Source organism: Procambarus clarkii, chromosome 45, assembly GCF_040958095.1.
Source record: "Procambarus clarkii isolate CNS0578487 chromosome 45, FALCON_Pclarkii_2.0, whole genome shotgun sequence".
Lineage (NCBI taxonomy): Eukaryota > Metazoa > Arthropoda > Malacostraca > Decapoda > Cambaridae > Procambarus > Procambarus clarkii.
This window is the reverse complement of record NC_091194.1, coordinates 2,831,976-2,846,975: the sequence shown is the minus strand read 5'-3', so window position 1 is coordinate 2,846,975 and position 15,000 is coordinate 2,831,976. Positions and strand designations below refer to the sequence as shown.

Sequence of the window (15,000 nt, the reverse complement as noted above, 5' to 3'; positions counted from 1 at the left end):
ACAACATAGAAATAAAATATACCTTGCCATTTCTCTATATTATTTCACAGGAAAAGTTTGCTCTCATGTATATTACATATAGAAACCTTACTAACACTTAATCATATGTACATTACCTCTCTGGGCACATATGTAAGGTGAAACAATACATATTTTCCAATATATATATATTCATTCCTACCTTTTCAGATTCTTAAAAAGTTAAATTTATTTTCAAAAAGTGTGATGAAAAAATATATTGTTTGCTTTATATCAAAACGATGATGAGTTTGGTAGCAACATAATGCCAAAAACGTGGCCACACTGTCAAGTGAACGTGGCCACACTGTCAAGTGAACGTGGCCACACTGTCAAGTGAACGTGGCCACACTGTCAAGTGAACGTGGCCTGTCAAATGAACGTGTACGTCAAGTTTAGTGTTGTGAAGATTGACTGAATCAGACCGCTGCCCATTGTTAGACTGTCATTCAGGAGGGCCATCAGAACTCTCCCCATTACCAGAGTCCCACAAAAGAACCCATCAGACCTCTGTTTTTTTTTGCCAACAGTCAGACAAACACTTAAAACTTAACGTAATGGTGGTAATTGACCCCACATATGACCCCACACATGATCCAAGATCAATACGCACACACCTGAGATGATCTGAGTAATATTCAGACCATTACAGTCCCTCAGAGCGACCATGGATACCGGATATAACCAATATTCTCCTAGAAGAAAGAGGAAACCATCGCCTCATTCCGGTTCCCCAAGTTCCTGTCCCCCTTCAACGTCCCCTTCGTGGTGGCCCCTGGAGGCCCCGCCACACGCCTGGCTCTACCTGACGGCGTGGCTGGCGGGGGTGTTGGTGTACATCAACGGCCTCACCGGTGACTTCGTCCACGACGACATCAGCAGCATCAAGACCAACCCGGACGTGTTGGGCACCGCCCCGATCTCCAGCCTCTTCTTCAATGACTACTGGGGCAGGTCTATGGCCGACCCTCTCTCTCATAAGTCTTACCGCCCCGTCACCATACTCACCTTCAGGTAAGCATACTCACCTTCAGGTAAGCATACTCACCTTCAGGTAAGCATACTCACTTTCAGGTAAGCATACTCACTTTCAGGTAAGCATACAGGGAGATATACTCATCATATCAACATTGATTTCCATTACAAGTTTGAACCGAAATTGGAAAAGTCAAAACCAAACAGAAAACGAAAGTGAGTATTGTGAACAATTAAAATTGAACAATTGCTATTGACACTCTGACAGAGAGACAGAGAGAGAGAGAGAGAGAGAGAGAGAGAGAGAGAGAGAGAGAGAGAGAGAGAGAGAGAGAGAGAGAGAGAGAGAGAGAGAGAGAGAGAGGGAGAGACAGAGAGAGAGAGAGACAGAGAGAGAGAGAGAGAGAGAGAGAGAGAGAGAGAGGGAGAGACAGAGAGAGAGAGAGAGAGAGAGAGAGAGAGAGAGAGAGAGAGAGAGAGAGAGAGAGAGAGAGAGAGAGAGAGAGAGAGAGAGAGAGTCTTTGGATATTGAACATTTGTTTATTGATAATGAACATCTTGTATTCCCACGTCATCTCGCCCTCTGATTGGCCAGTGTTGAATAAGTCAATCCAAGAAGGCCCTTAAGTGGATTGCTATTATTGATAACTCATATACGGTATATAAGTTGTTTTCAATCTTTAGTTATGTGAAGTAATGATAAGTAGAGTGGACCCAGCTTCAGAGATAGAGTGCCAAGGCTTGACCCAGCTTCAGAGATAGAGTGCCAAGGCTTCATCCAGCTGCAGAGATAGAGTGCCAAGGCTTGACCCAGCTTCAGAGATAGAGTGCCAAGGCTTGACCCAGCTTCAGAGATAGAGTGCCAAGGCTTGACCCAGCTTCAGAGATAGAGTGCCAAGGCTTGACCCACCTGCAGAGATAGAGTGCCAAGGCTTGACCCAGCTGTAGAGATAGAGTGCCAAGGCTTGACCCAGCTTCAGAGATAGAGTGCCAAGGCTTGACCCAGCTGTAGAGATAGAGTGCCAAGGCTTGACCCAGCTGTAGAGATAGAGTGCCAAGGCTTGACCCAGCTGTAGAGATAGAGTGCCAAGGCTTGACCCAGCTTCAGAGATAGAGTGCCAAGGCTTGACCCAGCTTCAGAGATAGAGTGCCAAGGCTTGACCCAGCTTCAGAGATAGAGTGCCAAAGCTTGACCCAGCTGCAGAGATAGAGTGCCAAGGCTTGACCCAGCTTCAGAGATAGAGTGCCAAGGCTTGACCCAGCTGTAGAGATAGAGTGCCAAGGCTTGACCCAGCTTCAGAGATAGAGTGCCAAGGCTTGACCCAGCTTCAGAGATAGAGTGCCAAGGCTTGACCCAGCTTCAGAGATAGAGTGCCAAGGCTTGACCCAGCTTCAGAGATAGAGTGCCAAGGCTTGACCCAGCTTCAGAGATAGAGTGCCAAGGCTTGACCCAGCTGCAGAGATAGAGTGCCAAGGCTTGACCCAGCTTCAGAGATAGAGTGCCAAGGCTTGACCCAGCTTCAGAGATAGAGTGCCAAAGCTTGACCCAGCTACAGAGTAATTTTTCCTATAATGCAAATTACACAAAAATCAATATTCAAATGACTCCCCCATTCTCATGACATTAATTATTGATGAAATTATCGTTTAAGATAACCTGGTTAAGGCTCAATAAATCGATATAATAAAAAATGGCCGATACAATATGGACATTACTGCCAATTTATTGACAGGCTCACATTTTGTTGACAATAATCAGCTGATCTATGTTTTGGTGCCGGAGTGAGCTGGTTAGGGTGTGTATATACTGAGCTCACAACACCTGCTATGTATTATCCCATTTGTATAGTTTGTTGAGTATGGTTGAGTACCTAACCTAGCCTAACCTAACCTAACCTAACCTAGCCTAGCCTAGCCTAGCCTAACCTAACCTAACCTAACCTAACCTAACCTAACCTAACCTAGCCTAGCCTAGCCTAACCTAGCCTAACCTAGCCTAACCTAACCTAACCTAACCTAACCTAACCTAACCTCTTGTCAAGTATTCAGACGAATGACCAAGTAATGACGAATGTTTTCTCCTCGAAAAATATGATTTTCTCGAGGAGAAAACCCCCCAAAACCTCGACTCCAGACGCCAATAGGCTTTCGTTGCTTTCCTCGACAGGTTAAACCACCTTGTGCTTGGACCTGGACCCGTTGGGTTCCACCTGGTGAACGTGGGACTACACTCCTGTGCTTGTCTCCTCCTGACGCGCCTCCTGCTGCGCCTCCTGCACCTGCCGCGGGCCACCGTCCTCTCTGTCAGCCTCATCTTCGCTACACACCCCGTCCACACTGAGGCGGTGAGTGCTCTTTCACTGTGGTTGACGCCAGGTCTACCTCCCAGTACTACGGGCTCACCATAGCCCGTGCTACTTGGAACTTTTTGTTCCAGGAAGGGAATCTTTTAAAAATAACAACATTCCTCCCAGTAGATGACTGATTCCAGGTACGCGATATGATTAGTTACTTGAGTAGGCATTAGTAGGTAGCGTGTAATCTACTATCTACTTACTCTACTTCTACCAGGTGACTGGATTGGTGGGTCGAGCAGATATATTAGCGACGTTGACCTTCCTGGCTACCATCCTCGCTTACCACAGGTAAATATCTGCCATCTGTCTCTTTGTCTGTCTGTCTCTCTCTCTTTCTGTCTCTACGTCTCTCTGTCTTTGTATGTCTCTGTCACTTTTGTTTCTGTCTGTATCTCTGTGTCAATGTTTCTTTGTCGCTGTCATGTGTTGCATCTAGGGGGAAGGATCCTTGGGAAGAGGCCTCGATAAACATATAAGGCTGTATGGTGCTGAAAGCGTATGTATAGCTGTGAAAATAAATAAACCAGGACGGGGGTTCGAACCAGCATTATGGCTGTCAATATAACGGTCTCCATGCCCAACCAGTTCCACGACTTCCTGAATAGGATAAGGGGGAATCAGAAATAAGTACATATAAGGACACAAAGGAATCACACAAATGTGATTTATCGACGATAAAATATTATGTAATAGTGAAATGGGATGGAACTATCCCTGACCTATCCAGGCACAGGCACTACCCGCTCAGCCATGATGAGCTTAACAGTTACTTAGAGACTTACGTGGAGTTTGGAAGGCCCCCATCTGGTACCCGCCCACGCCCAGGTACCCGCCCACGACCAGGTACCCGCCCACGACCAGGTACCCGCCCACATGGTACTGAAGTTTCCCACTGCAAGCCCATCATTGTTCAGTCAGTAGTGTGTGTCTGGGAAGTCCAGGGACGCAGGTTCGATCCCACATCATAAAAACATTGCTAAAACGTGTATCTGTCAATGCCAGGACATTACCGATAGGTCTCCCCTTTCCCAGAGCAATTATGGCGGATTATGAGGAGATCCTCGACGCTGAAGGAGGCGGCGACGAAGGAGAAGGATCACGTGCCGAAGGAGAAGAATTAAACGTGAGGAAGGACGACATCCTCCTGGAAGAGCCTCCTGGAAGGTCCTCCTGGAACGCCAGCAGAAGAGGCGCCCATGGGATAGTACCAGAGGGAATCGGTGTAACGGGAGAAGGGAACACAACCTTTGATGGAAAGGAGGGAGATAGAGAGGGTAAAGGATCGTTGCTGTGGGTAGGACGGACGGGGATGGTGGCAGGGCTCGGGACACTGTGTAAGGAACACGCCCTCACCGCCCTGCTGGTGTGTGTCGCCTGGGACCTCACACTCCACACCTCACACCTCTCCAGGTGTGTAGCCTTGGCTTCCTCACACTCCACACCTACAATGGATGTGTTTTGTTTAGGGAAGGATCTCTGGTGTCCAGTAAAGGTCTAAAGTCTCAGTTGAGTAGCAGTTAGGTGCCCCGGTGAGCCTTGCTTATTGTGTCCATCCCTGGTGTGGTTGGTCGAACAATAGTCTCGTCCTACTGAAGCCTGGGTTCGAGTCTCGGATATAAATATTTATAGAAAATGGATTTATATCAATTTTGTGTAAATATCATAAACAGTTTCAGGCCTCAGTTCTCCTCCCCTAATAATAATAATAATAATAATAATATTAACAACAGAAAATTATATTCAACGTTAGACGACCTGGATATAATTACACTCGCTCTTGGAGAAACTACCATTAGTGTAAGGTTTTAAAATCTAAATACATATTGTATAAAAAATTAAAGTCTACATCAACAGTGTATCAATGTTTAAAATTTTAATTAATATTTTACTTCTAAGTAGCTATATAACTAGTTGACATCATTCTATAGTAACTTGTAACTAAAATAACTATAGAATGTAATATGATTTTTTGGGAACCTTTACTTATAAACAGTAAAAAGTGTTTAAATCAACAGGTTACTACTCAAGAACTATTTATCTATATACTAAGAGAGAGAACATTGTATAAACAGAACATTGTAGCAGTCAACATCAAAATTAGAATTAAAAGTCTTGTAAACATGCGAATATATTCTCCTTGTACTTCAGGACCCTTCGGCAGCAGTCGACCAGCCAACACCTTCGGCTTCTCCTGAAGAGGGTCTTCTGGCTGGGTGTGGCGGTGAGTCGTGCTGCTCTTGATGACATCCAGAGAGACGCAGGTAGTAGTTCTACAATAGAGGCTAGCTCAATAGCAAGCAGAGGCCAGCATGAGGTGGCTCTATACCAGAGGCCAGCAAAAGGTAGCTATATAGAAGAGGCTAGCGAAAGGTAGGATAGAAGAGGCCAGCAGAAGCTAGCTCTTTATAGAGGGTAGAAGACGGTACCTCTTTATAGAGGCCAGCAGAAGGTAGCTCTTTATAGAGGGTAGCAGAAGGTAGCTCTATAGAGGGCAGCAGAAGGTAACTCTATAGCAGGAGCTAAGAGCAATACCCTCCATACAGAGGGTAGTGTAGGTTAGATGAATCAGATTAGTGAAGGGTATTATGATGAACACCGCTTGCCTCTACCTCTGAGTGCCGTATACGCTGCCAAACAGACAATTACACAAACACTTACGAAACCTGTCCATCTTTCCACAATCATAGCGGCTTTGTTTACATATATTAAACAGTCTATGAGCTCCAAATCCCTACTAAGTTGTTTATGACAATAATAACCTCGGGTTGTGAAGTTTCCAAACTCGTAAAATGTTAAGAAAATGTAAACAAAGCCACAATTGGCGATGAAAGATGCACAAGTTTCGTAAGGAGTTGCGCAAATGTGCCAGTAAGATTAACATTTGACATTGTACACAGGGAGCCGCCATCTTGAGTTTCCGGTTGTGGATGATGAGAGGAGCTCCACCAGCCTTCACCACACAGGACAACCCGGCCTGCTTCTCCTCCTCTCTCCTCACAAGGTAGGTCACCTCGGCCTGCGAGGCAGTGTTCCCAGCGAGGCAGTGTTCCCAGCGAGGCAGTGTTCCCAGCGAGGCAGTGTTCCCAGCGAGGCAGTGTTCCCAGCGAGGCAGTGTTCCCAGCGAGGCAGTGTTCCCAGCGAGGCAGTGTTCCCAGCGAGGCACTATAGTCCCCATGAGAAAGACAAATGCATATCATCCATCAGTTGGTCGGCTCCGGCCCGAGCCTGATAACATTAAAGGCTGCTAACGTGTCGAATTTATCACTTTGTCGGAAGGGATTTGCTTCCTGACTGCGGTCGACGTTCCAGCCAGTTGCCTCAGGCGCGGAACACCACTCAAGCCTCAATTGTGTTCCATGGAACACCGCCCAGGAGCACATTATGGCATGGCTTCTTGGGACACAGTGTTGGTGTCATTATTACGGAACAACCCCCCCTTCCCCCCCACCCCACCCCTCATCCAGGAATCCACTTCACCCTCCGTCATCCACTCCAACCCCCCCCCCTCCGTTTATCATCAAAGGGTTCCGACAGTAGCCACACACTTAAGCCTCCTCATGGACTACCCTCAAAGGCTTGCCTCAAGGGCTTACCTCAAGGGCTTCCCCCCCCCCTCAAGGGCTTACCTCAGAAGCCTCGAATGATGCAGCGCCGGCCACAATGCCAAGAGGTTTCTGGAGATTTAGACCAAGAACTCTCAGAATGTATTGTCTTAGAAATCTTTTTGTCAAACTTATACAAGTCATTACAATAATGGTTGGACCAAACAGGTGAACAGCCGTCTAAATTAGACTTAAAGTTATATTCTAAAGTGTATATTTAGTTTATCATTTAAAAATTGTGTATATAAAAAAACTAAGTGTATTAGAATTAAGAATTGTATGTAAACTGTATGATGAAAATAAATGTAAATTTGTCAACGAATTATACAATCGTTATAAGAGTTTACATAATTATATAAATTTACAGAAAACTCCTGAAGGCCTATTGGCTCATATGAGACACTCCCAGACTCACTCAATATGTCTAACCTACGCTTGAAACACTCCAACTATCCCACCTCTATTATCTTACCCAGTAATTGGTTCTATAAATAAAAAAATCTGTTTCCTTCGCCCAATTGATGACATTAAAATTATATTACGAACGGAAAAATAAGTTGTGTAGGGTTTTATGCCTAACAACCTCTGGAGGGTTGTTAAGGCCGCCACAACACCTCACTGATCAACCAGGAAGTATACTTTAGTCCTGAACATTGTCCAAGACTAAAGTATACTCTGTATATACACCGAAACGCTAGGTATACCTCTTTGTGTATATATCCCTGCTAGTAAAGATTAATTATCCTTCAGATCATTGCCTGCGTATACAACATTACGCAACCACTTACGAAACCTGTACATCTTTCCTCAATCATGTCGGCTTTGTTTACATTGATTTACCAGTTAATGAGCACCAATGTACTAATTGGTTATTTAAAACAATAATAACCTTGGGTTGTGAAGCTTCCAAGCTCGTCAACTGTTTAATATATGTAAACAAAGCCGCCATGATTGAGGAAAGATGTACAGGTTTCGTAAATGGTTGATGAATCCTGAGTAGTAAACCTGGAATGTGTTGTGAGAGATGTGCTCCCAAGGCCAGCTTGGGCCCAGTCCTGCTTCAGAATACACACATATATCATATTTCTAATAAAAATTTTAATTGTTTCAATATTAATCATAAAAAGGTACTTTAAATATTGTATTATGTAAAATGTATTGTAATGGTTCAGGGTGTTGACGCTGTGGTACTTGCCGGCGCTCAACGCTTGGCTTCTGTTATGTCCCTGGACGCTGGCCCACGACTGGCAGATGGGCTCCATTCCACTCCTGACATCCATCGGGGACCCCAGGAACATGGTCTCTCTGGCCTTCTACCTCTCCCTCCTCCTTATATTAAGGGCTGGAGTTCTGGCCAAGGTGAGGATTGGATGGGTGATTTGTTGTGTTTGGTTCATAATTCTTCTAAAAATATATACATGCATGAACACTTCCCGCCAGCACGACTCACCACACAGGGCTCATAAACTCACATTCTTATTTAACCCTCCGAGGAGTTAATAAATGTATTTCAAGACATTCTCATCAGTAGAGAAATTAAAGAGTATAGTAATAAAATATATTTATTCTGGGAAAAAATAATGACTTTCATGTTTATATAATTACTGTAAAAAAAAACAACAACTGTAATATATAAATATGATTACTGCATCATTTCTACTTTCCCTTGTGCGGGCAACAGGGGCATGAGAGTAAAGCGATGCTGTTGGGGTTGTCGCTGTTAGTGCTGCCCTTCTTACCCGCAACCAATCTTCTTTTCGCCGTCGGTTTTGTGGTCGCTGAAAGAATTTTGTACATCCCCAGGTGAGTAGTGAATCACTTTAACATTCCTGTAACTCCAATTCTTTCCCGTGTAACTAACATGCCCAGCCCTTGTAATTAACAACCCATCCTCACTAACCGGATATCCTCTCCTTGTTTCCCCAGCTTGGGGTACGCAGTGCTGGTTGGTTTAGGTCTCTCCAGGCTGGGGCGGCTCCGGGCGCCCTGCCTCGTCCTGCTCCTGTTAGTCTTCTCCTGCAGGACTCTGCATAGGAACAGAGATTGGGAGTCCAGAGAGACGCTTTTCCTGTGAGTGTTGGTGATAGGATTTCTTTTTAACTGGTGCTTGAAACAATCAACGGATCCCACGTCAACTAAGCAATTCGTTAATTTGTTCCACAAACCTCCCCATACCTTCCAATTGACCTCTCAGCCCAATATTATTTAAGAACTCCAGACCATGTACTTAATATTGTTTTAATGTTTCATGCATTTTCTCTGCCCTGGTACGTGGATACCTCCAGGGCGGGACTCAGAACTCTTCCACACAACGCCAAGATGCACTACAACTTCGCCAATCTACAGAAGGACTTAGGCAACGTTGAACGAGCCAAGTTCCACTACCGGGAGGCCATCAGGTTAGATGTTCTCTTGCTTTGTTAGTGTTATGATGGGGTTTAGGTCAGGTATAGGAACCGGACACGTTGGGGGCCAAGTATAGGAACCGGACACGTTGGGGGCCAAGTATAGGAACCGGACACGTTGGGGGCCAGATATAGGAACCGGACACGTTGGGGGCCAGATATAGGAACCGGACACGTTGGGGGCCAAGTATAGGAACCGGACACGTTGGGGGCCAGGTATAGGAACCGGACACGTTGGGGGCCAAGTATAGGAACCGGACACGTTGGGGGTCAGATATAGGAACCGGACACGTTGGGGGCCAAGTATAGGAACCGGACACGTTGGGGGCCAGATATAGGAACCGGACACGTTGGGGGCCAGATATAGGAACCGGACACGTTGGGGGCCAGATATAGGAATCGGACACGTTGGGGGCCAGATATAGGAACCGGATGGGTAACTAAGCATCAAGTGTATATGTGACATACACTTGTATGTATTACTTTGAATGGTGTATGTCTGTATGGTTTAGGACTTCCTTACGCTTCTTTTCTCTTCTTCTTCTTGCCTCATGCTTCTTCCCTATGTCCTTTCCTCGGCTTCGTCCCCTCTTCCACTACTTCTAAACCTCCCGTTGCTCAGGGTCAGGATTCAACAAGCATTTATGAAACCTGTACATCTTTCCTCAATCATAGCGGTTTTGTTTACAATTATTAAACAGATTATGGGCTTCGAATCACAACCAGGTTGTTTATACCAATAATAACCTCTCCCTTTCTCCCTTCATTCTCCTCCCCCCCCCTCCAAGACTCTGGCCGGGACACTGGAGCGCCCACAACAACCTGGGCACTCTACTGAACGACACCTCAGAGGCAGAGAACCACTTTCAGATGGCGTTGAAGGCCCACCCACAACACGCCCACGCCCACTACAACCTGGCCAACCTTAGACAGTAAGTACAACACGCCCACAACACGCCCACAACCCACCCTGTCCTCACGTTAAAAGTACCGCATTTGTCACGCTCCTGGCCACACCGTCACTATTACGGTGGTCTTACTGAACCAGACAAGGGCCAGGATTCATCAAGCACTTAAGTATCCACTTACGAAACCTGTACATCTTTCCTCAATCACGGCAGCTTTGTTTACATTTATTTAAGCAGTTTATGAGCACCGAAGCACTACGAGGTTGTCTATAACAATAATAACCTCGGGTTGTGAAGTTTCCAAGCTGGTAAACTGTTTACTAAATGCAAACACAGCCGCAACAGAGGAAAGATGGACAGGTTTCGTAAGGAGTCACGCAAATGCTTGATACCCAATCCTGAATACTGTTTATTTTCTTTATTATTTCGATGATTTCACATAGTTTAAAATAAATACTATGTATTAATATGATGGATAAACAGATATCGTTCAGGCGGTATGTGAGACATTTGATATAATCACTTTTGATATCATATACATTAGATATAAACACTTTTGACATAATATACATTTGATATAAACACTTTTGATATCATATACATTCGATATAAATACTTTTGATATCATATACATTTGATATAAACAATTTTGATATAATATACATTTGATATATACACTTTTGATATATACATTTGATATAAACACTTTTGATATATACATTCGATATAAACAGTTGATATAATATACATTCGATATAAACACTTTTGATATCATATACATTTGATATAAACACTTTTTATATCATATACATTTGATATAAACACTTTTGACATAATATACATTTGATATAAACACTTTTGATATCATATACATTAGATATAAACACTTTTGATATCATATACATTTGATATAAACACTTTTGATTTCATATACATTAGATATAAACACTTTTGATTTCATATACATTAGATATAAACACTTTTGATATATACATTTGATATAAACACTTTTGATATCATATACATTTGATATAAACACGACTCTTTATTTTGTGTCCGTGTCGTGTGCGTCAGGAAGCAGGGTCGTGTGAGCGAGGCTATGGCCCTCTTGGAAGAGAGTCTACGTCACGACGCTACAAGCAGGGACGCCGTCTCCGTCCTGGCCGGCCTCTACGTCGACGTCGGACGACCCGACGACGCAGAAAAACTTCATTTGGCGTTACTAGCTGGTCGTCCTTCCGATCCTGCCGTCCACAACAACTACGCCGCCTTCCTTCAGAGGATAGGTCAGTGTGTTCACCTTCAGAGGATAGGTCAGTGTGTTCAGCTTCAGAGGATAGGTCAGTGGGTTCACCTTCAGAGGATAGGTCAGTGTGTTCAGCTTCAGAGGATAGGTCAGTGGGTTCACCTTCAGAGGATAGGTCAGTGGGTTCACCTTCAGAGGATAGGTCAGTGTGTTCAGCTTCAGAGGATAGGTCAGTGGCTTCACCTTCAGAGGATAGGTCAGTGGCTTCACCTTCAGAGGATAGGTCAGTGGCTTCACCTTCAGAGGATAGGTCAGTGGCTTCACCTTCAGAGGATAGGTTAGTAGGTTCACCTTCAGAGGATAGGTCAGTGGCTTCACCTTCAGAGGATAGGTCAGTGTGTTCACCTACATTATCCTCATCAGGATAAACTAGGCATTCTTACTTAGGATAATGGGTACTAATGATACCCACATACCAGCCCTTGTTTCCTAGCAATAACTAGAAGCTACGAGGCCCATTTTACCCCAGGAAGAGTTTCGTCCAGCTACTAACTAGGATGTTATCCATGTTATCTAGCAACAACGTCGTCTCAGCTAGTGACTAGTATGTTATCCATGTTATCTAGCAACAACTTCTTCCAGCTAATAACTAGGATATAACTCCTATAATCTCAGCATGATCTTCTAATCGCTCCTCACCAAACTTAATTCCACAAAATTTTGTCCTTATCACTCTGCCCTTCCAAAGAAATGCAAAGGGCAGTATAGAGAATAAGATCAGAAGTCATCAAGCATTTATACGCAACCACATACGAAACCTGTACATCATTCCCTAGTCACTGCGGCTTTGTTTACATATACTAAACAGTTTATGAGCTCCACAACACTACGAGGTTGTTTAAGACAATAATAACCTTTGTGAAGTTTCTGACTCGTAATCTGCTTAATAAATATAAACAATACCGCCATTAGTGATAAAAGATGTACAGGTTTCGTAAGTGGTAGCGTTAATGATTGATGAATCCCGGATTTTAAAGCCTTTGTTCTCAAGCCTTGCAAATATCTCTGAGTTGCCAGGGTTGGAATGCTGAGTTGTTTTGTTTGCCTGGTTGGTTAGTTGGTTGGTTGCCTGGTTGGGTGGTTGAGTGGTTGAGTGGTTGGCTGGTTGACTGGCTGGCTGGCTGACTCCCTCACTGACTGATTTTCTCACTGACTGACTGCCTCACTGACTGACTGCCTCACTGACTGACTGCCACACTGACTGACTGCCTCACTGACTGACTGCCTCACTGACTGACTGCCACACTGACTGACTTCCTCACAGACTGACTGCCTCACTGACTGACTGCCTCACTGACTGACTGCCTCACAGACTGACTGCCTCACTGACTGACTGCCTCACTGACTGACTGCCACACTGACTGACTGTCTCACTGACTGACTGCCACACTGACTGACTGCCACACTGACTGACTGCCTCACAGACTGACTGCCTCACTGAATGACTGCCACACTGACTGACTGCCTCACTGACTGACTGCCACACTGACTGCCTCACTGACTGACTGCCTCACAGACTGACTGCCTCATTGACTGACTGCCTCACAGACTGACTGCCTCACTGACTGCCACACTGACTGACTGCCTCACCGACTGACTGATTGACTCCCTCACAGACTGACTGCCACACAGACTGGCTGACAGTCCACCTCCCTGTCCATCCACAGTTACTCTCCCCTATTGTTCAACGTACCTTACACATAAACCACCCCCCCCTCTACCCCTTTTCTCCGACCCATTTCCCCTTTCCCTCTTCATTCGCATTTCTCATTATCTCTCCCCGTTTCCTTGCTTATTATTCCTGTCTCTCTCTTCCCCTTTTCCATTTTCCCTTCCATTACCTATTACAATGTTTATCAAGCGATCAGACGGCATCAGAACTCCTCACATCTTCCCCCTTAAGTTAATGAAATGTGTGATTACAACTTGCGATCTGGGGAAGTTAATATCCCCGATAGACTATTAAAAGTTAATATCTCTGATAGACTATTGCAAGTTAATATCTTCGATAGACTATTAAAAGTTATTATTTCTGATATATATATATATATATATATATATATATATATATATATATATATATATATATATATATATATATATATATTCAGATATCTCTGAATATATATATCGTAAACTGTTTAATTAATGTAAACAAAGCCTCCTCGATTATTGAAAGATGTACAGATTTCGTAAATGGTTGCGTAAATTCTTGATGAATCCTGGACCTGGCGGGTCGAACCTTCGTTAAGTGAAACACTTGAGAGAGAGAGAGAGAAAGAGAGAGAGAGAGAGAGAGAGAGAGAGAGAGAGAGAGAGAGAGAGAGAGAGAGAGAGAGAGAGAGAGAGAGAGAGAGAGAGAGAGAGAGAGAGAGATTACAGAACTCTGCGGGATTACATCCCACGTTTCACTATCTCTTGTAGCGGGGAAGGCTACCTTTTGATCAGTGTTTTTTTCACCTAAATATTGATAGGAGCTCATTAAAGGAGCCAGGAGCCAACTGTGTGCCAGATCCTTCATACTGTCGGTTAGTTTAGTTTCCCGCCCACCAATGTGTTCAGCGAACAGGTTCCAGATGCGAGTCAGCCCCGAGAATGAATGATCGCTGATGGAGTGCTGTTCTTGAGAAAGGCCTTACAAGCGTGAGACTGTTGATGGCTGAGCGCCTTGTGTTATGGGTACCAGTTATTGGTTGTCCACGAAGTTGGGCCAGGTGAGGAATTTTGAAAATGTTGGCCTTGTACATAGTAGAAAGTTCACCAACATCTCGACGGTGTTGAAGGCTCTAATGTTCTGACCAGTCCAACTTCCTCCCAATCATTATGATGAATGATGAGAACCAATCAATCCAGGAAAGGGATGCATACTTAAGAAAGCAAACTTTAAGTTTCCTAGCTGTCTTGTTTGCTAGATTCAACATGTAGATTAAGATGTTCAGTAGGAGTCACACTTCATTCCCAACAAATAAACTTCCTCACTGAACACTTGGTTTTTGCCGATCATGTGTATGCCAGTCCAACTTGCTATATGATGTCTAGTCATTATCATCATCATCACCTATGTTTCCTCAGCCACAAACGTGACCTTCCATTCCCTTCCTCAGGTAGAAATTGCTGAAAGTCTGTGATTAATGACCTTTGTAGCAGTTGGTATTTCTTCTTTTCCACGTGTAAAGGTTAGACTACAGTCGTCAGCATAGGCTTCAGGTTAGAGAAGAATGTGAAGCAGATCTTTGAAATAGACATTTCACAGCAGAGGGCCAAGCACACTACTTTGTGGTACATTGGCACCACTTGAGTGACTTTCAGACTCGTTCATTCAGGACTACTCTTAAGAGTCCGTTCTTGAAGGTAGTCCATTATCAGTTGTAAAATGAAGCCCGAGAGAGTGTTCTCTCTCTCTTTCTGTGCAGGCGATGAGTCACAATA

General features: G+C 44.3%; 1 protein-coding gene across 1 annotated transcript in view; it reads left to right on the top strand.

The window, feature by feature from the left end:
- Nucleotides 1-15,000, top strand: part of LOC123769876 (protein O-mannosyl-transferase TMTC1) — a 28,353-nt gene that overhangs the window by 7,204 nt on the left and 6,149 nt on the right. The window contains exons 2-13 of the mRNA XM_069301157.1: nucleotides 190-1,032; nucleotides 3,161-3,338; nucleotides 3,565-3,638; nucleotides 4,383-4,760; nucleotides 5,499-5,571; nucleotides 6,248-6,351; nucleotides 8,125-8,311; nucleotides 8,634-8,755; nucleotides 8,879-9,022; nucleotides 9,238-9,351; nucleotides 10,146-10,289; nucleotides 11,340-11,551. Coding sequence (XP_069157258.1) covers nucleotides 686-1,032; nucleotides 3,161-3,338; nucleotides 3,565-3,638; nucleotides 4,383-4,760; nucleotides 5,499-5,571; nucleotides 6,248-6,351; nucleotides 8,125-8,311; nucleotides 8,634-8,755; nucleotides 8,879-9,022; nucleotides 9,238-9,351; nucleotides 10,146-10,289; nucleotides 11,340-11,551 — 2,077 coding nt within the window. The 5' untranslated portion in view covers nucleotides 190-685. The remainder of the gene's footprint in view (nucleotides 1-189; nucleotides 1,033-3,160; nucleotides 3,339-3,564; nucleotides 3,639-4,382; nucleotides 4,761-5,498; nucleotides 5,572-6,247; nucleotides 6,352-8,124; nucleotides 8,312-8,633; nucleotides 8,756-8,878; nucleotides 9,023-9,237; nucleotides 9,352-10,145; nucleotides 10,290-11,339; nucleotides 11,552-15,000) is intronic.